We start from the raw sequence: 26,672 nt of genomic DNA, 5'->3' as shown, positions 1-26,672 counted from the left end.
TGTATGTAAGACTGCAGACTTGCACATCTTTCAATAATTCCCTAAAAATCAGTATCAGCACCTATAGTCAAAATCTCTCCTTTCATTTTCAGACTTTTCAGTCATCAGTCTTTTAGTGGATTGGATTATCATTCAAAATGGGGAAGTTATTTTTTCCCCAGAAAGGATCTTAAGAGCAGTAAAGACAGAGAGTATCATTGTTTGACAAGACACTTTAGACACACAAAAGACTACTGATGTGGCATATGGAACAACAAACTATCTACTAAAGGAATCAAAACATCAGCAATTTCTTCCACCCCCCCCCCCCCATCCCATTGAGTTCAACCACTGGATTGTCTGCAACGATACAGTCAATACTGTATTGAACTGTTCACACAACATCACAAATGTCAACCTTAATGGATTAAATAAACTGTCAGCTCTTTAGTACATCAACACCTATAACAGGAAAAATGTGCAAAGTAAAAGTGTACTAGAGAAGCAGCACCTCATATTTTGCCTGGGTCGTCTTCAATCTGATGGCATGAACACCCAATTCCCCATTTTCAGGTAAACAAGTCCCCTCTATTCGTTTAGAACCATAAACCATAGAACATTACAGCACAGAAACAGGCCTTTTAGCCCTTCTTGGCTGAGCAGAACCATTTTTCTGCCTAGTCCTGCTGACCTGCACCTGGACCATATCCCTCCATACACCTCTCATCCATGTACCTGTCCAAGTTTTTCTTAAATGTTAAAAGTGAGCCCACATTTACCACTTCATCTGGCAGCTCATTCCACACTCCCACCACTCTCTGTGTGAAGAAGCCCCCCCCCCCAATGTTCCCTTTAAACTTTTCCCCCTTCACTCTTAACCCATATTCTCTGGTTTTTTTCTCCCCTAACCTCAGTAGAAAAAGCCTGCTTGCATTCACTCTATCTATACCCATCATCATTTTATATACCTCTATCAAATCTCCCCTCATTCTTCTACGCTCCAGGGAATAAAGTCCTAACCTAGTCAACCTTCCACTGTAACTCAGTTGCTCAGGTCCCGGCAACATCCTTGTAAACCTTCTCTGCACTCTTTCAACCTTATTAATATCCTTCCTGTAATTCAGAGACTAAAAATGCACACAATACTCCAAATTTGGTCTCACCAATGCCTTATACAACCTCACTATAACATTCTAACTCTTATACTCAATACTTTGATTTATAAAGGCCAATGTGCCAAAAGCTCTCTTTACTACCCTATCTATCTGTGATGCCATTTTTAGGGAATTTTGTATCTGTATTCCCAGATCCCTCTGTTCTACTGCAGTCCTCAGTGTCCTACCATTTACCTTGTATGTTCTACCTTGGTTTTTCCTTCCAAAGTGCAATACCTCACACTTGTCTGTATTAAACTCCATCTGCCATTTTTCAGCCCATTTTTCCAGCTGGTCCAAATCCCTCTGCAAGCTTTCCTTTTTTTCTTTTCTCTCCTTTGATCTAACGATGCCATTTCACACTTCCTTCCAATTCCCATCTCACTTTCACCCAGTTTCATTCCTCTCCCTCAGCCACTCCATCTGCCAATCACACACACACTGATCTCACTGGGTTCCCTCCCCTGCTTTCATCAGCCCATTCCACCTCCCCTTACTTGGTTCCATAATCCACCTTCCTTCCCCATCAGATTTTATTATCTTCAGCCCTTTGATACCACCTCCCAGCCTCCATCATTATTTCCAACCATCCCTCTTCCATTTATTTGCTTATCAACTGGATCCACCTGTCACTTGCCAGCTCTTGCCCCAACCCTCCTTCTCAATCCTTTATACTGGTTATCTCCCCTCTACCCTATCAGTCCAGATGAAAGGTCTCAACCCAAAACAATGACTGCCCTTTTCTACAGATGCTGCCTGACTCACAGACTTCTTCCTGCAGCTCAACTTTTGCTCCAGGTTCTGGTACCTGCAGTCCTGTGTGCCTCAGGACATATACAGAAGCATATATGTACTTTGATTATAAATTAACTTTGAACTTCCAAGATATTATTCTGGGTCATTTACAAGGAGTATGTCAGATAAATGCCAACCAGAAATAATTAGATGCTTCTAAATTAATCTTGATAATTTTCTATTATTCCAACTCAAAGATTAGAAGTGCCCAAGTGATTGAGCAGATTAGCAAATTAACGGACAATATCAGAATCAGAATCAGATTTAATATCACTGCCATATGTCTTGGAATTTGTTGTTTTGCAGCAGCAGTACAGTACCATACATGATTAAAAGCTATAAATTACAAAAAGCAGGGAAAAAAGTGAGGTAGTGTATATGGGTTCATTTTCCATTCAGAAATCTGATGGCATAGGGAAAAAGTGCTAAAAGTGCTAAATATGTGTGTTCAGGCCTTACTTTCTCCTTGACAGTAAAAATGAGAACAGGGCATGTCCTGAGTGATGGGAGTCCTCAATGATGGGTGCTGCCTTTTGGAAGAGTCCTGGATGCGAGGCTGTCTAGTGCCCATGATGGTGCTGGCTGAGTTTGCAATTTTCTGTAGTTTCTTCCGATCCTGTGTGTTGGCCCTCCATATCAGTCAGTGACACAACCAGTTAGAGTGCTCTCTGTAGAATTTTTCTTGAGTCTTTGGTTACATAGCTAATCTCCTCAAACTCCTAATGAAATATAGTCACTGTCATGCCTTCTTTGTAGCTGCATCAATATGTTGGGCCCAGGATAGATCCTCAGAGATGTTGATACACAGGAACATGAAACTGCTCACCCTTTCCACTGCTGATCCCTCCATGAGAACTGACATGTGTTTCTGAAGTACACAATTAATTCTTTGAGTTGAGTATAAGTTTGTTGTTGTGACACCACTTAGTTAGCTGATCTATCTCACTCCTGTATACCCCCTCCTCACCATCTAAAACTCTGTCAACAATAGTTGTGTCATCGGCAAACAGAGTCTTGGGTGCAGAGAGAGCTAAGCATGCATCATTGAGCTGCACCAGTGCTGATTGTCAGTGAGGACGAGACGTTATTACCAATCCATACCCACTGTGGTCTCCTGATGAGGAAGTCAAGGATGCAGTTGCAGAGGGAGGTACAGAGGCCCAGGTTTTGGAGCTTGTTGAATAGTACTGAAGGCGTGGAATGCTGAGATGTAATCAGGATGGCTACAATGACGATTTGGGACTTTAGTCGAAACAGATGGATACCTAGCATAACAATCTCTACCTGACTAAAAAGAGATGCTGCAAATACTTCAGTAGTGAAGACAGTACCTGTAGTGTTAATGTTCGTGTCAGTGCTTGCTGGCCTGTTGAGCTTTCTCTGCATTTATACTTCTTATTTCAGATTTCAACTCCTTTTAGTCACTTACCCCCAATCCCATCCACTAGAAATTTGTTAAAATTATGTAATAAAAGTGAAACAATTTATCAGATATCCTTGAGATTTAAGTGAAATTGGCAACTGCGGAGTCCAGTATCTCTGGAACATGGCACACTCCCTCCTCTGTCAATTTGTTCTGATGTACATGGTTGACAATTATTGATGTCAAGGTATACAATCTGATCTAGCAGAAAATTCAAGCACAATACCATATTGTAATAAGATATCAGACTGTACTACACATGATCTGGCATTGAATTATGGTTCAGGCTATCTTCATATGGTGAGGCATCCAAAGTGTCGTGACCTCCTGATATAAATGTCATGCAGTTGTGTTTTTATGACAAGATAGTTAATGGTTTTGAAAATTCACACTAAACCAAATGCTTCTGCAAGCCGTTATATTTATAGCATCTGTTAAATTTAAGTGGCTCATAAAATATGTAAATAGTCTAAAATTCAGCAACAAAATAATATCACCAACTGCTTTTGCCTCTTTTTGCTGCAAAGATCAAGACAGACAGTTGAAATTGAACAAAACAAAACTCACAAAGGATTTCTCTGGGGTAATATCTTTGCACATCTTTGGATAAATATAGATTTACTGTCATGCTATGTTCTTCATCAACTTTTGGACAACTTATCAACCCCATGCCAATGTCATTTCGCTATCTTTATACAAAATCAATATTGACTTTTATCTGATTGGGATATTGCCAAAATTATGTGCATCTCTCTCATGGAATCAAACATGCTGTTACTTTAAAAATATGCATTTGAAAAACTGACAATGGAGATTGTTTGTTCTGTGAGGTCTGTAATTTACTCTGAACAGCAATAGCACTCAGATGATGGCTGACTAAGTAAATGGAATTGGCAAAATCCACCTCATTTTAGGCTTATGGGGTCTCAAAACTAAAATTGTTTAGATCACATTTGGCTGGCACTAACACTGCCTTAGTAGTGGACTGGTACAATACAGCCGACCACATGTTAGACAGCAGCACTCTTAGAAAATGGTCCATATTACAATTGTCTATATCACAAAGAGCATACATTATGAAAAAAAAACCTTTTCCACACTAATTCAGAAAGAGCAATTCTATCTCAGGTTTTTAGATTGTAATTTGTGAGCTCTATAAAGGCAGATTTCTTATACCTAAATGCCTATAACGTGGGGGTGGGGGGAAACGTCTCTACCGAAGACCTTAATGAACATGATGAACAGCCCTCTTCAAAAGTTCATTAGCATGATTTGTAATTTTGGATAAGTACCTTTTGGATTATGTTGATCAGGAGGAGAACATTCAGGACATTATGGCCATCATTTGCTTGTAGAAGAACTTTGTCAGGCAGGCTATTTACTCCATCATGAACGTAACACACCTGTCCCCTTTCGAGATCTTCCAGTTGGAACATTTGTACCTTGATATCCGCTGGGAGCAAAATAAGGTGTCCGTGTTTCGGTGGGTCCAAAACCCATAGTACAACATCTGAGGGATTGTCATCATCACGAATGTCCAAAACCAGGTTAGAAATGGTACCTAGTTCACCTCTACTGAGCAATAAGACTTTATTAGTCAGCACATACGGGCCCTGGAAAGAGATGGATAGTAATTAAATATCACTTGCCTGTCCATTTGATGATCAATTTTGAAAATAACTGTGTTACAAGTAAATACATTACAAAATAATCAAATAAGTGCTTCTATTAAAAATCTTTCTTGGAAAATAAAAAAAATTAAAAATTAATAAAACATTAATATAATTCACATTTAAAAGAGACATAAAAATTAAAATTTCTAATTCTAACTAAAACTAAAAACATATTAAAAATAAAAAGTTAAATTAAATTTAAAATTAAAACTATAAAATAAAACATTTAAAAATCAATATTTTGCCTCATTGCTCCTTTAAGGACCTACAATTACATTATTTTTAATAATTAAAAAAAACTTAATCACTTCATTAAATTAAATAAACATGAGGTTAAGCATAGTTTACAGTGTTATTTTCAGTTAACATAAACATTATACGAAGTTCAAAGTAAATTTATTGTCAAAGTACGAAGTATTATGATTGTGAGAATCCAAACTGACTGGGGTTTGTGAGGAAATCAAGGATCCAATTTCACAAGGAGGTATTGAAGCCAAGGTCTTGGAGCTTATTAATTAGTTTTGAGGGGATGATAGTATTGAGTGCCTAACTGTAGTTGATAAAGAGCATCCTGATGTATGCATCTTTGCGGTCCGGATGTTTCAGGGTTAATTGAAGTCCCATTGAGGTGACATCTGCTGTCAAGCTTTTGCTCTGGTAAGCAAACTGGAGTGGATCCAAGTCACTTCTCAGACAGGAGTTGATATGTTTCATCACCAAACTCTCAAAATATTTCATCACTGTGGGCGTAAGTGGGACTGAATGATAGTCATTGAGGCAGGACACCGTGTTCTTCTTAGTCACTGGTATAAGTGAAGTATCCATGATACAGGTGGGTACCACACACTGCCCAAGTGAGGTTTTAACGATCTCAGTGAACATTTCAGCCAGCTGATCTGCACAGCACTTTAATACTGGGCCTGCTACCCCGAATGGGCCAAATGTTTTTTTTTGTGGATTCACCCTTCTATAGGTTGGCCTCAGACTGAAATCACAGGATCATCGGGGGCTGAGGGAGTTTGTGATGGCTCCTCCATGTTTTGACAGTCAAAGCGAGCACAGAAGGCATTGAGCTCATCTGGAAGTAAGGCCTTGTCGCTTGATTTTCTTTTATAAGAGGTGACAGCTCTCAAACCCTGGCACAACTGTCAAGCATCCCTTCTTAGATTACAGTTTAGTCCATAAATGCCACTTTGCCTGTGAGATGGCTTTCCAGAGATTGTACATGGACCTCCTTGGTCATCAGACTTGAATGCCTCTGACCTGGCCCTCAGCAGATTGTGGATCTCGTGGTTCATCCAAGGCTTCTGGTTGGGGAAAACTGAGTGATGCTGGGGGACACACTCGCATACAAATGCTTTGACAACCATGATGTAGCCATTCAGATCCACGGATGAGTCCTTGAATAAAGCCCCACGCACTGACTTGAAGCAAACCCGCTCCATTGCCTCCTGAGACCAGCCCTTTGTTCTCCTAATCTCTGGAGCTTTGCCTGTACACAGGTAGGAGATGGACAGCCAAGTGATCTGATTTATTGAAATGCAATCAGGGCATGGAACAGTGACATTCCTCATCTTAGTACACAGTGGTCTCATGTGTTGGGACCTCTAATGGTAATTGGGCAGGGTTTTCTTCAAATAAGCCTGGTCGAAGTCCCAACTATGATTTGAAATGCATCGGGATGGACTGTTTCTTGTTTGAAGATGGCATCGTGCAATATCCCAAGCATTTGATTAAATTCAGCCGCTGGTGGTACGTAAACCGTGGTCAGAATCATGGAGGAGAATTCCTGAGGTAGATAGAGCGTATGGTCTTTGATCATTAGATGTTCAAGACTGGCGGACACGAGTTCGACAAAACTGTCACACCAGAGCACCAGCGACAGTCATGCTGAAGCACATACCTCCATCTTTTGCCTTTAACATCCCAACAAGAGCAAATGCATGAGTACTTGGGAGAAGCAGGAGCAGACCACTCAGTCCTTCGCTTCTGCCTCACCATTCAACATGACCATGGTTGATTGGCCCAACCTCTCATATCCTCCTCTGCACTAGGTCCCCACAACCCTTCTTTCCCTAATCTTGCAGAACACGTACAGTAAGACAAAAATAATAAAGAAATCATTCATCTAATTTCACACAGACGTTGCAACTGCAACTTTCACTGCAGGAGAAGTTTTGAATGGATAAAAGAAAGCCAATTCAACATGCACTTATTGACATCAATGCACTGTTAAGTAATTAAAACTTCAATAAATCCTGCCCTTTATCTCAGACTTCTGTGCTCTATGATTGAGTTGCACTATTATTCACATTTCCATATCAGAGGATTGTTTGGATGGACTTCAATATATCAACCTCTGGAAGGGCTTAAACATTTATCAAAAGACTGCAATAATAGGAGAGGAGAAGACCGAGAAGGCTGGGCATCTTTTCTTTTAAATGTAGAAATTGAGCAAGGTGTAACATTTACTAATACAAAGAACGTGCGATGATGGTTTAGGAAGGGCTGTTCAAAACCACGTTATCTTCTTTCTTGAATGTTTAATCAGAAACAATTATTAAATTTTCAATTAGTGAGTGGACAGTATTCAGATTTTCCATTTCCCTTCATTTGGGTCAGATATTGCATCTCAAGGACTCACATATGATCTCATAGTCTTACCATAAAATATAGGCGCAGAATTATGTCATTTGGCCCGTTAAGTCTGCTCCATCATGGCTGATCCATTTCCCTCTCAGCCCCAGTCTCCTGCCTTCTCCCCATATCCCATCATGTCCTGACTAATCAAGAATCTATCAACCTCTGCCTTAAATATATGTAAAGACTTGGCCTCCTTTGCCACCTATGGCAAAGAATTCCACAGATTTACCACTCTCTGGCTAACGAAATGCCTCCTTATTTCTGTTCAGAAGTGTTAGAAAAGATAAAGATGTCTCACCTCCAACTGTGCAATACCTTGATTTAATCAAAGAATTGATTGGTACTGATAGGGTTTGATGAAACAGTGCATGTAGATCTGTATCTCAAGTTATCAGCTATGTAAACGCAATGAAGTTTTAAATAAATGTGTTCTTCTTACAAGCTAGCAAGCAGAATTTTGACACAAAGACACCCCAAACACTAAGGCTGGCGGTAACAAACAGTAAATTAGGGTTCAGAAGTAGATGAACTGGAGAAAACAAAAACCATTAGGAGCACCATAGAATCAATTTCAACCAATTTCACTAGGTGCAGAGATTACAGTTGAAGCACGGTGTAGGACATCTGAGATGAATCAGTCAGGGCGTCATCCTATGCTCACTATCAGTAATTCCTGTTGTACGTAGATAACTAAATGTTAAGGTTGTTTGTGATATAACTCATGTTCAAATAGCCTGTCACCACTGATGTCTCTGTTCACACATGAGAAATGACACTTGGATTGTTAGCAATTTGATAAGGTAATTCAACAAATTTGACCATAAGTACTCAGTGGTTGAGGACTGAAAACTGATAGTGAACAAGCTCTCCAGTAAGCATCAGGTGGTCCTGGGGAACGCTACTGTATGATTAATTAAGTTAATAGGTTTTTAAGTACCTCTTTTTAATTTTTATTCAGATTTGATGTCCCTATGCCATTTCTATTATCCAAGTTTTGCTAATTCATCTCAAGGTCTTTGATTAAAAGCATCTTTTTTTTCAGACTATCCTTAAGCTGAGTCACGATGTGATAAAACTGCTTGAAAAGCATGCACAGCACTTTCCTATTTAGTTCTAATGAAGTTGGAATCACAGAATGAATGTTATTATGAATTATTAATTATCAATTTAACTTACATTTCATAAAATTACCTTAACAAGACACATTGGCATATGTGTAATATGTAAATCTATGCGACAAAAGCAGAAGAGACAAATAGCTTACTAGTCGCAGAAGTTAATTACTTAACTTTTTAATTATTTACCAATGATTATGTGAAAGAGCTGACCTATTACAGATGATTCCATAGATACTAAAGAAGGGGACAGAACTACAATGATCACTCTCTATTTGAGTTCTAGAGTCTCAGCAGAATTCTCCTCCCTCATTCCCACACCTACAAATCATCTAAAAGCACAATGCAACTATGTTGTGGCCTTGCCACAGACATTGATTTAGCCCTCTTCTAAACTGAAAGGAATTCTCAGCCTGGTGAATCTCTTTGTACTGCCCCCAGTGTTCTCTTAGGTAAGAGGACCAAAACCGTACACATGATCACAGATGAGCTCTCAGCAAAACTCCACAATTTGCAAGAAAACCACCTTATTTTTTAAACTCCTGCCCTGGTACAATGAAAGCCAACATGCCATTTGCTTTCTTGGCCAAGAAACCACATAATTTCTTCTTCCTCGCTCTTACACAAATGTTCTGTTTTTCTTTCCTCCATAGTACAAAAGTTCATTCTGTCCTTCAATCTTAGTTGGTGTTTGCACTGTGAATGCTACCTTGCCAAAGATGAAAAGCAAGGTCTCAAAGCCTCAACACCAGGATTTTGATGCCTCATCTTACAGCTCACCCTACAGCAAACCAAATATAAATTGCATTATGAGAATGATTTATAGTCAAAAAGCAATGTAGAAGAGAAGCTCCCACAGGAAACACTTTCATTTTAGTGATTTAATATATACCAATGTGCATGTTTCTCAAGCTTACACACAAGGCACTCACAATTTGTAGGGCTTCACTTGGAACTCTTTCCAGGTTCATTGTTTGTTCTTAGGTAAATCATTTCTTTTTATGATCCCAAATCAGCTCTGATATTCAGAAAGAGTGAATCAACTTCTAGGAAAGTACGACTGGAGATTATAATGTATGAGGCTGATCCAGCACTACCTCGAAGGAATGTGAAAGACAATCTGCTCAGTTTAAAACCTGGGCACTGACACATTTTATCCTTGAATACTTATTCTTGCGGAAAAAGCTTTGTAAGAATGAAAAGGAATGATTTAGTTTCTGAGGAAATTACCATGGTTACCGAAAATCTGAAATAAAAAAAGATAAAATGCTGGAAATGCACAGGAGGTTAAACAGCATCTAAATATTTAACTTCATTTGGTACCTTGAATGAAAGAGCTTGTATTTTAATTATCTCTGGAAGGGAGAACAGTTGGTGGTCACTGGCTCTCAGGGTAAGTTTCCCCTTCCTGGCAAAAATCAAAGACAAATAAAGTATTAGTCAAAGAAATTAACGGTAATTTTAAAACTTAAAAAATAATACTTAGCTGACTTTGTAAACTCATCCAGGAAAGCAGAGATATCATTGAGCTCTTCAACTTTCAAGGTGTGTAGAAGGTTCCTGCTATTTGACAGCCACATAATAAACATGATATACATTAACTTCTAATAGTAATTGAATGGGTGCATTTGAACGAACTGCAAATTGTTCGGTCTGTTTGCTACGAGACAACAATGGGCCAGAACCTACTGCCTTTAGCAGTGCTAGGTCTGAACTCTCAGTGGGAGTTTGCTTCATAAATCCATCTCAATCCAAAAGAACAGAGAACTAGCAAGTGTTGACATGTTGCCATATGAAAGAAGGCATCCAGCAGAAAACTAATATCTGATGAAGTCAAGATCACAGGGTCAGCTGACTGCCTAACCATTCTACAACACATGAAGCTTCTAAATGTCCCGACTGTCTAAACGGTCAAATCTGTCAAAAACAATGAAAATGCAATTTTAGAAAATTGAAAACATTTAAACAATTAAAATATTTACATAACCTCAATTAAAATGGCAAAGTAAACAATTTTTATGTTGGGAAGAGCGAGCAGCAAGCTTGAAGCTTATGCATCCTTACAGGAATCGCACATTTGGCAGTACTCATGCTACAGCATATCGATGGGTTTGCACCAAAAGGTCTGGAGCAATAGTTGAACCATTTTAGATTAAAAATGGCATCTGTATTGTCAGTCCAGTTGGATTTGTTCATGAGGAGATGAATCTCAAGGTTGTATATAGTATACATACTTTGATAATCAATGTACTTTGAACTTTGATCCATCACTAGACTTGTACATTCTTCAATCCACCCGACTCTCTCCAGCTGAAATCTTGTTAATTCTTGTCAGTGGATTCACTTACTATAACCTGCTGCATTTTTTCAAATATTGTTGGGACTTAATATACGAAGTATAAATCAATACATTTATGAACTGATTTATCATCGTTACATGAAGAACAAAAAACTTATCTTGCATACCATCTGTACAGATCAACTCATTACAATGCATTGAGCAAGTAGAAGGTAAAACAGAATGAAGTGTTACAGTACAGCGGAAATGTAGTCCAGGCAGACGGTAATATGCAAGGTCACAACGAGATACATTGTGAGGTCAATAATCTAAGTTATCATCCCGGAGAAATATTCAGAAGTCTAATAACAGCATGTAGAAGCTGTACTTGAGCCCGGTGGTATTTGCTTTAAGTTTTTGTATTTTCTGCTCGATGGGAGGGGAGACAAACAAAAATGACCAGGGTGAGTGGTGTCTTTAATAGTGCTGGCTGATTTACTGAGGCAACAGGAAGTGAGGACAGGAGACTGGTTTACATGATGTACATGGCTCTCTGAATTTTCTTGTGGTCATGGGCAGGGGAGTTGCCATGCTGTTGTTTCGTATGGCATGGCCCGGGAGGGTCAGGCGCGAGTCTGTACGTTCAGGAGCCAGAGTTAAAGCAATCTCCGTCTGGCACCTCGTCCACAGCCATTTGAATATGGGTGGCTCTGAGTTGGCAATGATGGAGTCATTGAAACACGCAAGCCTCCACATTATGTCAACGTGTTGATACATACCAAGCCATGATACATCTGGATAACATACATTCTACAGTGCACTGACAAAAATTGGTGCCAATCAAAGAGCAGAGGCCAAATTTCTTTACACTCCTGAGGGGGCAGAGATGTCGGTGAGCTTTCTCAGTTGTGAGAATCAATGAGGTTCGGCCAGGACAGCCTTTTGGTGATCTTCACTTCCAGAAATTTGGAATTCTCAACCCTCTTGATGTCAGCACTGTTGATAAAAAGATCACGTACATTGCCCCCTTCCTGAAGTCAATGACCAGCTCTTTTGTTTTGTTGACATTGAGAGAAAGGATATTGTGATGACACCATGTCACTAAGCTCTTTATATCCTTCCAGTTCTCCAATTCATCGTTTGATATATAGCCCACTATGGTGGTATCATCTGCAAACTTACGGATAAAGAAAGAGCAGTATCTAGCCACAAAGCCAAGACTGTACAGGGAGTAAAGCAGGGAATGTGGTGCAGCCTTGTGGAACACAAGTGTTGAGCATAATCGTGGCGGAAGTGTTGTTGCCTATCTCTACTGATGGTGCTCTGCTGGTCAGGAAGTCAAGGATCCAGTTACAAAGGGGGTTGTTGCATCCCAGGTCTAGGAGTTTAGAGATGAGTTTTCTTAGAGTTATAGTATTGAAGGTGGCACCATAGTCAATAGCAATAATAAAACACATAACATGCTGTATATATTATTATAGTGTTTTAAAGGCTTGATTCAGAATATGGTTTAATATTTTGTAGTCTGAAAGCAATATTCTCAATGACATCCTAAATGGACATTAAAAAAAACAATTGAAGTAAACTGAAAAATACAGCATGTATCCCAATGGAAAACGAATTAGCTTAAAGAAACAATTCCAGTTTTGCTATTTAGAGTTTAGCCCAAGTAAAAGCAACAGATATATTAAATACAAGAATAAATTGATTTGTTGAAATCACACATTTGATTGTAATATTTTTTCTTGGAATTTCTACTTTATTGCAATGCAATATTAATAAAATGGAAATTTTATTGAGGAATACAAGAGTTATAAATAACCAAAATACTGGAGATGTTGCAGATGTAAACTCAATTCAAAATTGCTGAAAACATTCAAGTGTCTTACAACCCAAAGCCTTAAATGTTTTAACAAATGCCACCCGACCTGTTGACTCTTTCCAGCATTTTTTTTGATATTTAAGAAATAGTAGACAGTATTCTGAAATGAAAAAATCAGTTTGAACTGAAGTTCCTAGTAACAACACAGCAGAAACTCAGCAGTTCAGTCAGCATCTGTGGAAATGAATAAACTACAGACGTTTCGGCCCAAGACCCTTCTTCAGAACTGAATTTGAAGGGGAAGGTGCCAGAGAGTTCCTAATATGCCCTCACAGACCCATGGTTCCTTAGCTAATGCCAGTAGAATCCCACTAAAAAATGGGAAACAGAGTTGATTTAGAGCGTAAGACCATAAGACATAGAAACAGAATTAGGCCATCTGGCCCATCGAGTCTGCACCACCATTCAATCATAGCTGATTTTATTTTCATCTCCTCCTCAACCCCAGTTCCTGGCCTTCTCCCCATAACCTTTGAAGTCAAGTCCAATCAAGAACTTACCAGTCGCTGGCTTAAATACACCCAATGACCTGGCCTCCACAGCTGCACATGGCAACAAATTCCACAAATTCACCGCCTTTTGGCTAAAGAAATGTTTCCACATCTCTGTTTTGAAAGGACGCCCCTCTGAGGCTGTGCCCTCTTGTCCGAGACTCTCCCAATATGGGAAACATCCTTTCCACTCCTACTCTGTCTAGGCCTTTCAAGATCTGAAAGGTTTCAATGACATCCGTCCTCATCCTTCTGAATTCCAGTAGCATCAAATGTTCCTCATATGATAACATTTTCATACCTGGTATCATCTTTGTTAACCTCCTCTGGACCCTCTCCAATCCCAGCACATCTTTTCTTAGAAGAGGAGCCCAAAACTGTTCACAATACTCAAGGTGAGGCCTCACCAGTGCCTTATAAAGCCTCAGCATCGCATCCTTGCTCTTGTATTCTAGACCTCTTGAAATGAATGTAAACATGGCATTTGCCTTCCTCACCACCGTCTCAACTATCTTTAATATCTTTATTTTCCATCTTTATTTTTCCCTTTCAGGGTTCTTTTGAAGACCCTGACGTGGAGTATCACACTGACTCCGCGGGAATCGGACGTGCTCTCAGGGTTTCATGACTGGCCGTTGTTTGGCACGCAAAGGGCTCGGCCTAAGTATTCGGCTCGGATTTGGAAGCCTTAGATCTTGGGGCTCTGGAGACGGGCAGATCGAGGGTCGGTGTCACAACAGGAGACTGGAGTGTCATCGGCGGAGTCGGAATATCTGCGGCTGTGTGCCCAGAGACTCATGATCTTTGGGCACAAAGCTCGAAAAAAGCGACGTGATAGGCTTTCAATATCATAAACCAGCAAGTTGTTTGTTATGTCTCCCGAATCGCTGTGAAAATGGAGACATCGCTTTCTCCCTTATTAGGGAGAGGGCGAGCCTGTGGTATATCAAGTACCAGGTGAAACATGAAGTCTTTGGGGTAACCGCAAGTCTGTGTCTGTGCTGTTGCTTTCCTCATGCTTGAGTGCTCAGTGGTGGGTGCTGATGTTTTTTTTTGCCAATGGGGGGGCGGGGGAGGGGGAGGGGGATTGTTGCCTGCTGCCGCTTACGCACGGGGGGGGGGGGGGGGGGGAGCTGGGGAAGGAACCTTGGGAACATTTAACTGTCTTTCATTCTTTGGGGCATTCCTCTGTTTTCATGGATGGTTGAGAAGAAAAAGCATTTTAAGATGTATATATTTCTCTGACATTAAAATGTACCTTTGAAACCTGCAAGTTCATCTTTAGGGTTCTGCACAAGGACTCCCAAGTCCCTCTGCATCTCAGATTTTTGGATTTTCTCCCTATTTAGAAAATAGTCTGCACATTTATTTCTACTACCAAAGTACATGGCCATGCATTTTCCAACATTGTATTTCATTTGCCACTCTCTTGACCATTCTCATAATCTGTCTAAGTCCTTCTGCATCTTACCTGGTTCCTCAACACTACTTGCCCCTCCACCAATCTTCGCATCTTCAAACTTGGCAACAAAGCCGTCTATTCCATCATCTGAATCATTTAAATACAGCATAAAAAGAAGTGATCCCAACACTGACCCCTACGGAACACCACTGGTCACTGGCAGCCAACCAGAAAAGGATCCTTTTATTCCCACTCGCTGCCTCCTACCAATCAGCCAATGCTCTAACCATGTTAGTAACATGCCTGTAATACCATGGGCTCTTAACTTGGTAAGCAGCCTCATGTGTGGCACCTTGTCAAAGGCCTTCTGAGACTCCAAATATACAACATCCACTGCATCCCCTTGATCTATCCTACTTGTAATCTCCTCAAAGAATTCCAGCAGGTTTGTCAGGTAGGATTTTCCCTGAAGGAAACCATGCTGACTTTGTCCTGTCTTGTCCTGTGTCACCAAGTATTCCATCACCTCATCCTTAACAATTGACTCTAACGTCTCCCCAACCACTGAGGTCAGGCTAACGGGTCTAAAATTTCCTTTCTGCTGCCCCCCTCCCTTCTTACAGAGTGGAGTGACATTTGCAACTTTTCAGTTTTCTGTCACCATGCCAGAGTCCAATGATTCTTGAAAGATCATTTCTAATGCCTCCACAATTTCTACCACTACTTCTTTCAGAACCCTAGGGTGCAGTTCATCTTGTCCGGGTGACTTACTTTTTGAGCACCTTCTCCTTTGTAATAGAAACTGCACACACTTCTCTTCCCTCACACCCTTCAACACTTGGCACACTACTAGTGTCTTCCACAGTGAAGACTGATACAAAATAGTCATTTAGTTCATCAGCCATCTCCCTGTCCCCCGTTATTATTTCTCCTGCCTCAATTTCTATCGGTCTTACATCCACTCTCATTTCTCTTTTAACATACTTGAAAAAACTTTTACTATCCACTTTTATATGTATTACTGTAATTGTTTACCATCTGTCTGGAGATCCCATTGGTTTCCTGATTAAGGTAAAATACAAGACTGCAAGAAACAGTACAAAATCTCATAACTGGAGTGTATTGAATAAAATGATTTATTTATAATTCATGAGTCCACTGAATCAGAAAGTGCTTACTCCTTCCATAAAACATAGAATATTGAGAGATGTTTAATAAATGTGTGAAATTAATTTTTAATTATTTTAATTCCTAAATGATTAATTAGCACCTCTAAATGTTTAGCAATGTGACCAATGCTCAGTCAACGTGTCAAAGTTGTCTTGATTTATCTGTTGCCAATGATACCAAAAATTAATTACAAACATAATGCACAGAGTTCGGTGAACAGCTGCTGGCAAAACACTCACTTTGGGCAGTTGTGATTAATACCATCTTTCTTATCAGATGTTCACCTTTGTGTCATACATTCAGTTCATCTGGAAGGAGAACTTTCCCACTGGTACTTTTAAATAGAGTGCTGTACCTTCCCCATTGACAGGAGAACACTAGGTGGAGGAACCCCAGGAGCTTAAGACGAAGATGTCAGGGAACTGTGATGAAAAGGGATCTCAACACTTCATGTTCTCCTTGTGAATGCATTGGTTTCCACTGGGTACTCCAGTCTCCTCCTACATCCCAAGAATATGCTGCTTGGTCAGTTGCCTACTGTCATTTTCCCCTTAACGAAAGTTACTAGCAAAAAAAAACTGAAGGGAGTTGATGGGCTTGTACGGGAGAGAGGAGCTGAGGTGCTACAGAGAAATAAGAAAAGGAGGGACAGGACTGATGAGATGACTGTCCTGGAAATGATCAAAGAACTGATGGAACAAACAATTTCTTTCTCTGTCAACATAAGTGCATGGGCAGGCGGAGGGTACTCTTTGAGGTGGGACAGGTTATGTTGCTGACTTCCCTTTAAAATGAAGATGTTCCAATTTATTTTATTTATCAAATTACATGCTGTACAATGCATCATCAAGGTTCAGCACACATTCTAATAGTTCACTCTTGGTCTGAAAACATCTAACCACCTCATTATTAATGCTGCCCTGCCCCGCATAAAATCCATGTTCATACACTTATTATACACTTCATATCTATTTGAAAGAAAGTCAATGTAATTAGATTGAGCATTCAAATTTATATCACACACTGCATTGCTCCTCAAATTTTGGCTCCCAAATTAAATTTTTGGAAGATTTGAAGCTTCACCACTACAATAAGCAAACCTTTAAAGGGTTTGCATATCAGCACGATGTGATGTTCAGAACTGCCAGTGCCTGAAGATCAGACATCCACTGAATAACAAACAGGTCAGATTCTACAGAAGTCACTAACCTGGATTTATCTTTATCATGAATGAAGTAGATGCTGTGTTCCTTCAGCTCGGCAGTGGTGAACGTGTCTCCTTTCTGAAGATCATTCTTTACCCCTTTCTGCATTCTAGTTAATCTCCCATTGTCAGGAGGGTCGACAACATAGAGGACAAGGTTCTCACTGGGTGTGTCAACATCATATATACTCAGGACAGAAGTGTTCAGAACCTGGTTGCCACCAATTCCCACAAATAGAGGGCTAGTCGTGTGAATGACAGGTGGATAAATATTAACTGCAAAGATGAAAAAAAAAACTATGTTAACTAAGGATAGATGTATTCACTGAAAAAGTATGATCTAGAAATTGGGTGCTGCCTCTGAAAGGCTTTTGGGACTGAGGGCTATCAACATTCTCCTGTCCTGAAATAAAGACTTTGGCCTAAGGGGTGGAAGCAGTCAACTATGTATCTTGTACTCTGTCAATTGCATATCATATTTAAGTGAACTCCAGATATACCAAAGTTCTTTACAGCTAATCATTTCTTTGAAAGTGTAGTAACTGTGATGCACAGAAAGATAATTTAGACTGTAATGTAATAATAACCAGATGTTAATGACTGAATGCTTTTTAATGATTTAGGCCAGAGGAATACTGTAGGGAACTGCTCTTTTATGTCCACCACTTGTAGCTCAGTTGTGGCCTCAGTTTAAAGATCACAAGAACAGGTGCAGGCAAAGTAACTAATTTCTTTGCTTTTTGCCATGGCTGCCATTGACACCGGGAGGGAGCGGTAGCTAATCCTAGGCAACAGAGAATGAAGGGCTGTGTTCGCACTTTGATGAGTGAGGGTTTGAGGAAACCAGAAAATCACTGTACCTTCTAATCTGCATGGGTGCATGGTTGCACAGTAAGTGAAATGCTCCCACACACACAGCTGGGATTTTCTTTTATATAAGTTATGCTAATATAATTTTGAAATCTATGTTGATATAATTGTGAAATATCCTGTAATTATGTGATAATAAATATAATTTATTAATTAAATAAATAATTAATTTTTTAAACGTAGCATAACCACTTTGAAATATTTTGGAGCTTTAACATATTTTCATTGTCAGTGTTTCAAGTTGCAACACCTTTACCTTTACGCAGAATGGAAGTAGTAGCTCATTGTTAATGAACCACCGGCATGCTGAATGCCAAAGCCATCGAAGTTTAAAAATTTAAGAAACATGGAAGATTTTCTTTGAAAGATTTTCTATTCCATTTTACACCCTTCAGTTAATAAACTTTTAAAAATATGAGTTTTCAATTTTCATTCGGATGTAACAAAAAAAAATTGAAAGTGTTGCACAGTTTTTGGGTCATGTTTAACAATTCCCTGCTCAATAAATAGTTGGGCCACGTAGCTGTAAGAATAAATTTAGAATAAATACTTTATCTGAAGTGATTTTGCATGTCAACAAATTAACTCAAAAACTTCTATAGTTGTTCCGTGGAGAGCATTCTGACAGGCTGCATCGCTGTCTGGTATGGATGGGCTACTGCACAGGACTGAAAGAAGCTGCAGAGGGTTGTAAATCTAGTCAGCTCCATCTTGGACACTAGCCTACAAAGTACCCAAGGCATCTTCAGGGAGTGGTGTCTCAGAAAGAAGGCGTCCATTATTAAGGACCTCCAGCACCCGGGGCATGCTCTTTTCTCATGATTACCATCGGGCGGGAGATACAGAAGCCTGAAGGTACACACTCAATGATTCGGGAATAGCTGCTTCCCCTCTGCCATCCGATTCCCAAATGGACATTGAAGCTTTGGACACTACCTCACTTTTTTTATTATACAGTATTTCTGTTTTTGCACATTTTTTAATCTATCCAATATACATAATTGATTTACTTGTTTATTTATGTTTTATTTTATTTATTTATTTTTTCTCTCTCTGCTAGATTATGTATTGCATTGAACTGCTGCTGCTAAGTTAACAAATTTCACATCACATGCCTGTGATAATAAACCTGATTCTGAATGTTGCAAATAATTAACCCTCTCTTCCATTTCTGCTGTGTGTCTTAAACACGAGGTTCAAACATATGGGGTGGTGTTACGATGGGATGACTCAGCTCATTAGGTTTGCATAAAGATAGACCTGGAATAGTTAGATGCCAACAATGCTTAGATTCATGTTCTCTTTCACAGAAGGTAGTAACCTCTATCACCTGGTAAAACCAGGCAGAAGGTAGGCCCTGAAGTCTCAGAGCCAGCAATGCATCTGCCATTGTACAGACAAGACGGAGCATCCAGGGGAACGTCGACCTGCATGGCATGCCTAACTTATTCCAGGCTATCAGGATATCAATTGGACAAAACTCCTTCCAATGGTGGAATGGCTCCTGCTCATCAGGGAAGATCACACCATCTTTCAGTGACTCTCAAGAGACTGCAGATATCAGGAGAAAAAAAATAAACTCTGCGGGTGTCTGTGGAGGGAAATGGACAATTGACATTCTATACTAAGGATCTTCATCTGACAAAAAGGTAAAGCCAGTATAAAGAAGTGAAGGGGAAGTGTGGAGCAAGAGCTGGTCAGCGTTAGATGAATCCAGGTGAGGAGTGGTGAAAGGCAGATGGAGGAAGAAAAAGTGGAAATGGTGACAGAGCCGGGGGTGATAAATGGAGACAGCAGAGAGCTGTGGATGGTGGACTCTGATAGGGAAAGTCGGTGGAGCATGGAATCAAAGAAAGAGTGGTAAGGCGAGCGAGCGGAAGGGAAGAGTGTGGGGAGTAGACACTGCAAAGAGGGCAGATGAAGTATGTGGAGGAAGGGAAAGCAACAAGACGATTGGGAGGGGTGTACGGTGTGTGTGTATACAGGAACTGGGAGGGTGTATGTTAACTGAAATTGGAGTTCTCGCTGTTAGCTTGTGGACTACACAGCCTCAATACCAGATGCTGCTCCTCTAATTTGTACTTGGCCTCACCTGGAAATAGAGGAATGGAGGATAGATGGATTAGTGTGGGAAAGAGGTGAGGAATTAAATGGGCTTGTAATTAGGAGCTTCAGATGCAGGTGCCTAGCCTTCACATGGTCTCACTGATGTGAGGAGGCAACATCAAATGCAAGGAACGAGAATGGAAAAAGTGCAAATGAATCTCTGCCTCACCTTGGATGGGTTTTTTGGGTCCTGGATGGTGGTGAGAGAGAAAATGGAGGGATTGGTGTTCCATCTCTACCATTACCGGGCAAAGTGTCTGGGGAAGGGGATTGGTGGAGGAGAGGAGAGAGATGAACAGACCAATGAGTCACAGAGAGAGCAGTCCCACAGAAGGCAGAAAGACATTGGCAGGAGAAGATGTGGCTGGTGGTAGATCCTGCTGCAGCTCGCATCAATAGCAAAGGATGTTGTGCTGGAGGTGAAGGTTAACAGACTGAAAGGTAATGTCTATAGGCCAGCCACTGGCCCCTGTTTCAACCTCCCCTCTCCTCTTTATTCCGGTTACTTTCCCTCTCTGCCCTCTGTTCTGCTGCAGGGCCTCATCCTGAAACTTGGCAATTTCTCCCCCTACCCCCTCAGATGCTACTTGACTTGTTGAGTCCAGGATTTTTTTGCTATATAACTGCAGCTGAATCTGTTCATCTCACCTTTCACTCAGGCTACCATTTATGTAACCAACTTCATGGATTGATGTACAGATTAAAATTATATGTTTGGTTTGCAGACTTAGCAATTGAATCAATTCTACCCACAAGCCTCCTAACTTTCTTATTCTGCAAATTCTGAAGGAAATCAATGTTACAGCTATTTTCCAATCTTAGCCATCTGATCACATAGGTATTTACCAAACATTTCTCTGTATATAAAGGCAGCCTTGTACTTGACAACATAGCAGATAGATGTTATCTAAAATCAAGATATTACACCACCCGACGTGCCAGGCAAAAGGTTCAAGCAGCATCTAGCTTTTTTGATCAAATCACTACCTTGTCTAATACATCTGAAATGGTTACTGGAGTTCTAAGCCGCTCCTTCAATCAATGAAAAGGAATTATTGTGTCTAATTATCTTACTTTAGTTGTGTTAGGGTAGAAATTCTTCAAGTGAATTGAATTTCTGAAGTGGAATGTAATCTGCATATGTCAACACATCAGACACATTGTGAAGAGAATGAATTTCTATTGCATGGGTCAATAAGAGCAAATAAGTGGCAAACTTTGAAAGTAAGGAGACCTTTGTAAGATTAATTCCTCATATCCTACCTATGGAGTGATCCGCAACATCCATTAGGTAAGCAGAAAGGGGGAGGCACAGGAATGCAGTAATTCAGCTTCCTGTAAGGAGTTTGTACATTCTCCCTGTGACCGTCTGGGTTTCCTCCCACAGTCCAACGGTCATTGTAAATTGTCCCATGATTAGGCTAGGATTAAATCGGTGCAGCGCATTTCTAAAGGCCTATACCACACTCTCTCAATCAGTAAATGAACAAATCAATCAGTAAGTAAGAAAGAAAGCGGGGAGGTAAGCCATAGCACAAGCATGGCCCCACTCCTAGAATGGTTGAAGATTTTTGAGGTCACTGACCTTGATATGGTTTCAAAATAAGTAAGGTGCAGGTTTCTTACAACTAATGTTTCCTTGCCCCGTGTGCTGATTAAAAAGGTGCTTTGGCAGAGTAGTACTACATTTTGTAAAACAGGGATCAAGTGGTTCATGAAGCCAGATTTTTGCCTGAGGCTTAGTAGTACAGTATTATTAGTGTAATTCCGGTGTTATTAGCTCTACAACAGATTATGCTGCAGATCAAACTCAACTTTGTTATTATTTCTCTGAATTGCAGTTCAGTCCTCTCTTGAACATGGGCTTTCAGCTGGGCTTTGCAATGTGTGTTGCACAATGAATACAGACAACAGGATACAGCATTCACCTCCACGCCAAGTGGAACTGCACTAGTTTCACTCTCTTCATGGAACTGCACTTCATGAGCAGTTGCGCCTTTTCACTCCCAACCTCCCTGTCTTGATGATATCCCCCTGTGAGGATTGAGTCAAAGGAGTTGAATGGACAGGAAACCATCCTACTTCGATGAAATTATGCAATAGCACAGAAATCACACTTGCTATTCTCCCAATTTCCTTGCTTCTACAATTTCTTACCTTCACATATTCTCTTGTACACATTGCCATAGTAACCTGGACCGCAGTCAGAAACACAAAGTGTGTTCTTCAGAAAGGTGGTGCTATCACAATGCTTGCACTGCAAGGCACTGTCACATTCCAAACACCCACTCGAGCAATCTGGAGGAGAGGATGGAACAGGTTAAAATGCTGCAGTGGTGGGGAGCCACAACAATAACTGATCAGTTGTATCCAGGAGACCAGAGCGACAAGCACCTTCTAACTAAGTGCCAATGTTTCGAGAAGGGGAAATGCTGAATAACATACATAATGTGATGTGTTATTTGTGTTAACAATCAACAAAATCTAACAACGTGCTGTGGACCGCATGCACATGTCACTACCCATTTCTATGCCAATATAGATGTAACATCACTACAGTTATGGGAGTGGTCTCTGTACTAAAAACTATCTGCTTTCTTTGTAGAAGTAGCCATTGTCTCACCTATGCATCTTTGATGATCGTGATCAGAGTGATATCTTTTTCCACAGTCTTGAACACATTGTGTTCCTAACAGTAGGTAAGGTGTCTCGCAATGGATGCACACATCGTATCTGATACACTTCAAGCAGCGTTCATTACATCCTGCAGAATACACAATAAATACAGTCAATTCACATCTTCTACAACAACCTGCTCAAATTTTGATCACAGAAAGGAGTGTTTGAGTAACATCAATAGAAAGAAGAACTGTTAAGTCTATTGCTAATGTTTCTAGGAAACATGAACACAGTTGATTCCAAGTAAGATGAATACTTATGAATCTTATCTTCAAAATGTTTGCTAAAAATGTACAACATAGGAAGATTCTTTATGGTGACTTATCTTCAAATTTAAGGGCTTTGTGAGGGAAGGAGTGCAAATACGTGGGAACAAAAATAATTCTAATCACTGATTCCCAAATACTTCTCATTAGTGGAAAATGGAGCTTCAGTCACATCTGTACAAGAGCTATGAAAATTAGCATATTGCACAATTAGTGAACTCTCAGACTATACCTAGGGATCAACTAACTTCAGTTTATGAAAAATATATTCTGCAATTACGGATTACTCATTTTATTTGGCAACTATAATTAAAAGGATCTAGAGATTTAAGCATATTATACACACCTACCTTCATGCACCAAATTACTAAATACAGTGGATCCTGATGAGCTGATACACATCGGGACCCGCACATTATTTCCTAATTAAGCGGCTGCCCCAATTAGCAAAGTTTCATGGATTTAGTTAAAAAGGTATAAAAAAGACAACCTACTGTTTAACTGAGTAAAAAATTCAGTATTTAAATGAAATACAGAACAAACTGGAACACTACTACAGTACTTGGGGCGAGACGGTAGCGTAGTGGTTAGCACATCGTTTTACAGAACAGACAACCTGGGTTCACTTCCAGCAGCTGCTGGTAAGAAGTTTGTATGTTCTCCCGGTGACTGCGTGGGTCTCCTCCAGGTGCTCCGGTTTTCTCCCACAGTCCAAAGTAGTACTGGTTGGTAGGTTAACTGGTAATTGTAAATTGTCCCGTGAAGGGGGGGGGGGGGGGGGGGGGATTTCTGGGCGGTGTCAAAGGGCCAGAAGGGCCTATTCCACACTATAGCTCAATAAATAAATAATACTGTGTATTAGTTCCGACTAGTTATGGATGGAGCTATTTGTCCAATGTACACTATTGTGTTCTTTTGACTGACTGTAAATGAACATCAGCAGCACAGACACCAAGTGCGGATAAATGCGGACTTCCTTCATACAATGATTTTTATGATTATGTCCTCAAATCTTCATTTTTATTGTAACTTTCAAGATGACTGTCGACACCTTCAAATTCTTGGTAGTTCCTAACTTATGAAATCATTTCATTTTCACTCCTGGCTGTTTCTGGCATCTCCAAGCCTGAATGCTTGAAACTTCAGTTGAAAAAACAGTTCTGAATTGTCTTACTGCTTATTTCTCAACTATCTGTGACAAAAATCACTGCTATTTGAACACAAACACATGCAACTTACACTATTTAAAAACTGTTCACTCTAGGCACAGTGTAGAGTCTAATAGTCACACAAGTGCATACAACTGACGCTCGTCAGAAACTGTTTGGCAACAGTGTCCTGTCCCAACTAAGCAGCATAGTGTCCCAAATATACAAAGAGAATCCCAACTAAATTATTGATTAGCTTTTGTTCTTGAAAGGTTGACCCAAATAGGCGGCTGCCCCGATTAATCGATGGACCAATTAACCAGAATTCATTGTATTCCAACACTTGCTGATGCACAATGCTCAGTATGGTCATTAAAACTGCTGATTCTGCATACCAGACTCACCTAAGGACAGGCACTTCATGCAATACACATTTGACCTCACTGCTACAACATGTAATGCAATTATATGACTAAGAAACAGAGCGGAACTTGATCACCAAAGTTGGCCTTAATGTAGGGAGGTGTCCTGCTCAAGTGTTCCAGGAAAAAAATCAGTGCTTCCCTGCATTATGCTTAGGGAGTCTGTCACAGAAGACAATAATAAATTCTTCCTCCATGGACTCACAGACTAGCTGCGTCTGCGCTTTATTGTTTAAGGTCTTCTACCTTTATCAACCTTTCCTATTCTCATCCCTGTTGTCATAGTTTCATCAGAGCATTGGAGAATGGGTTGTTTGATGTGGAGTATGTTTATCCACTAACTGTGCCAACACGAAGAGCATCTGCCTCACCGCAGTTAGCCGAGGCTCCCATTATGGACAGCCGCTTTAATTGCTCACCTAGAGAGCAATATTACACCGATAAGCTTGCACTTTGCATGCAACTCCAAAAATTAGGGACAGCTACTTGGTTTTTGTCATTATGCCCTATATGATATGGTAACTGTATTGGTGCAATGGTGCCTCTTCAGCATGTGTTTCTCTGCAAAATATAATTTCTGGGCCAAAGTATTGCCAACGACAATGGTAGCTCAATAAAATAATCGTTAGTGGTTGAATAAGTAACATTTCATAAGGAACCTGACACTTTCCTGCTGCATATAACATTAAAGTACAAATAACAATGAAGACTCACGTATACATTCATCTCCTGCTTTGTAGAAGCCCACTTTACACTGCTCTACACAGGAGCCCTCTTGCAAAATATAGCCATCCATGCACTGTAGGCAGTCAGTTTTGAGGGGCCCCTTACAAGCATTGCAGGTCCAGTCACACTCTACCAAAATAAAAACCACTGTTAGTTCTTTAAAGATAACACAATAATGTGTGTTCTTAACAGAGCCAGATATGCATCCTGGCTAAATTGTTCTGTTTGTACCAGAATTGGAGACAAAGATCTGGCAACAGTTTTTTTTAATTGTTGAAATGCTGTGGAATATGTTTGATATACATTGTCAGTACAGTAAACCAATTCTGAAGACTCACCTTGTTCAGTATGCTTGCAAAAGAAAAGGGCTATAGTTCAACAACTATCAAAAATTGGCTCCAAAATCAGTATATCTCGAGCGAATCTAATTTTAAAGATAGTGTACCCAGGGACAGTAGTGTACACTGTACACTGACATGAAGGCTGCTGACATCCTACTACAGTATGTTGATGTATAAAATGCACAGTGATAGTAACTACAATGCAGACCAGATGGGAAGGTAAAATATTCATTTGCTTGTAGCTGTCAGAGAGATAAATGGATAAATGTGCTAATACCCAGCCTTGCAGACATAAAGATCTGAAGTGTTTTGAAGCATTCTTGATCACAGCAGCTATGGAAGCAGAAGTAAATTTTCCATAATTCCTATATCCCACCACTGCCTGTAAGGCGTTTGTACATTCTCCCTGGTGTACCAGTCGGTAGGTTAATTGGTCACTGTAAATTGTCCTTGAATTAGGCTGGGATCAAATCTGGGGTTGCCGGGTGACATGGCTCGAAAGGCCAGAAGGGCCAGTTCCACACTGTATCTTAATAAATAAATAAAATAAACTATCACCCAATGACTTTGGATGAAAATGAAAAGGTGTAGATTTCAACGGAAGAAAACACTGTATAGAATCAGGATCAGATTTATTATCACCGGCACGTGACGTGAAATTTGTTAGCTTAGCAGCAGCAGTTCAATGCAGTACATAATATAGCAGACAGAGAAAAAATTATAAATAAAAAACATAATAATGATAAATAAACAAGTAAATCAATTATGTATATTAAATAGATTATTAAAAATATGCAAAAACAGAAATACTGTATATTAAAAAAATGTGAAGTAGTGTTCAACGCTTCAATGTCCACTTAGGAATTGGACGGCATAGAGGAAGGTGTTCCTGAATTGCTGAGTGT

The 26,672-nt window shown here is 40.0% G+C and overlaps 1 protein-coding gene across 3 annotated transcripts in view; it reads right to left on the bottom strand.

Moving 5' to 3' along the window:
- fras1 (Fraser extracellular matrix complex subunit 1) overlaps positions 1 to 26,672 on the bottom strand; it is a 518,421-nt gene that overhangs the window by 194,053 nt on the left and 297,696 nt on the right. For all 3 annotated transcript variants that reach the window (XM_073065197.1, XM_073065198.1, XM_073065199.1), the window contains exons 24-29: positions 25,415 to 25,555; positions 22,809 to 22,949; positions 22,343 to 22,483; positions 17,215 to 17,485; positions 10,106 to 10,190; positions 4,644 to 4,964 (exon numbers count right to left, since the gene is read on the bottom strand). In XM_073065197.1, the coding sequence (XP_072921298.1) occupies positions 4,644 to 4,964; positions 10,106 to 10,190; positions 17,215 to 17,485; positions 22,343 to 22,483; positions 22,809 to 22,949; positions 25,415 to 25,555 (1,100 nt within the window). The remainder of the gene's footprint in view (positions 1 to 4,643; positions 4,965 to 10,105; positions 10,191 to 17,214; positions 17,486 to 22,342; positions 22,484 to 22,808; positions 22,950 to 25,414; positions 25,556 to 26,672) is intronic.

The sequence above is a fragment of the Hemitrygon akajei genome, chromosome 13 (assembly GCF_048418815.1).
Source record: "Hemitrygon akajei chromosome 13, sHemAka1.3, whole genome shotgun sequence".
NCBI lineage: Eukaryota > Metazoa > Chordata > Chondrichthyes > Myliobatiformes > Dasyatidae > Hemitrygon > Hemitrygon akajei.
The sequence above is the reverse complement of the archived record's forward strand: the minus strand, read 5'-3'. Positions and strand labels throughout refer to the sequence as shown.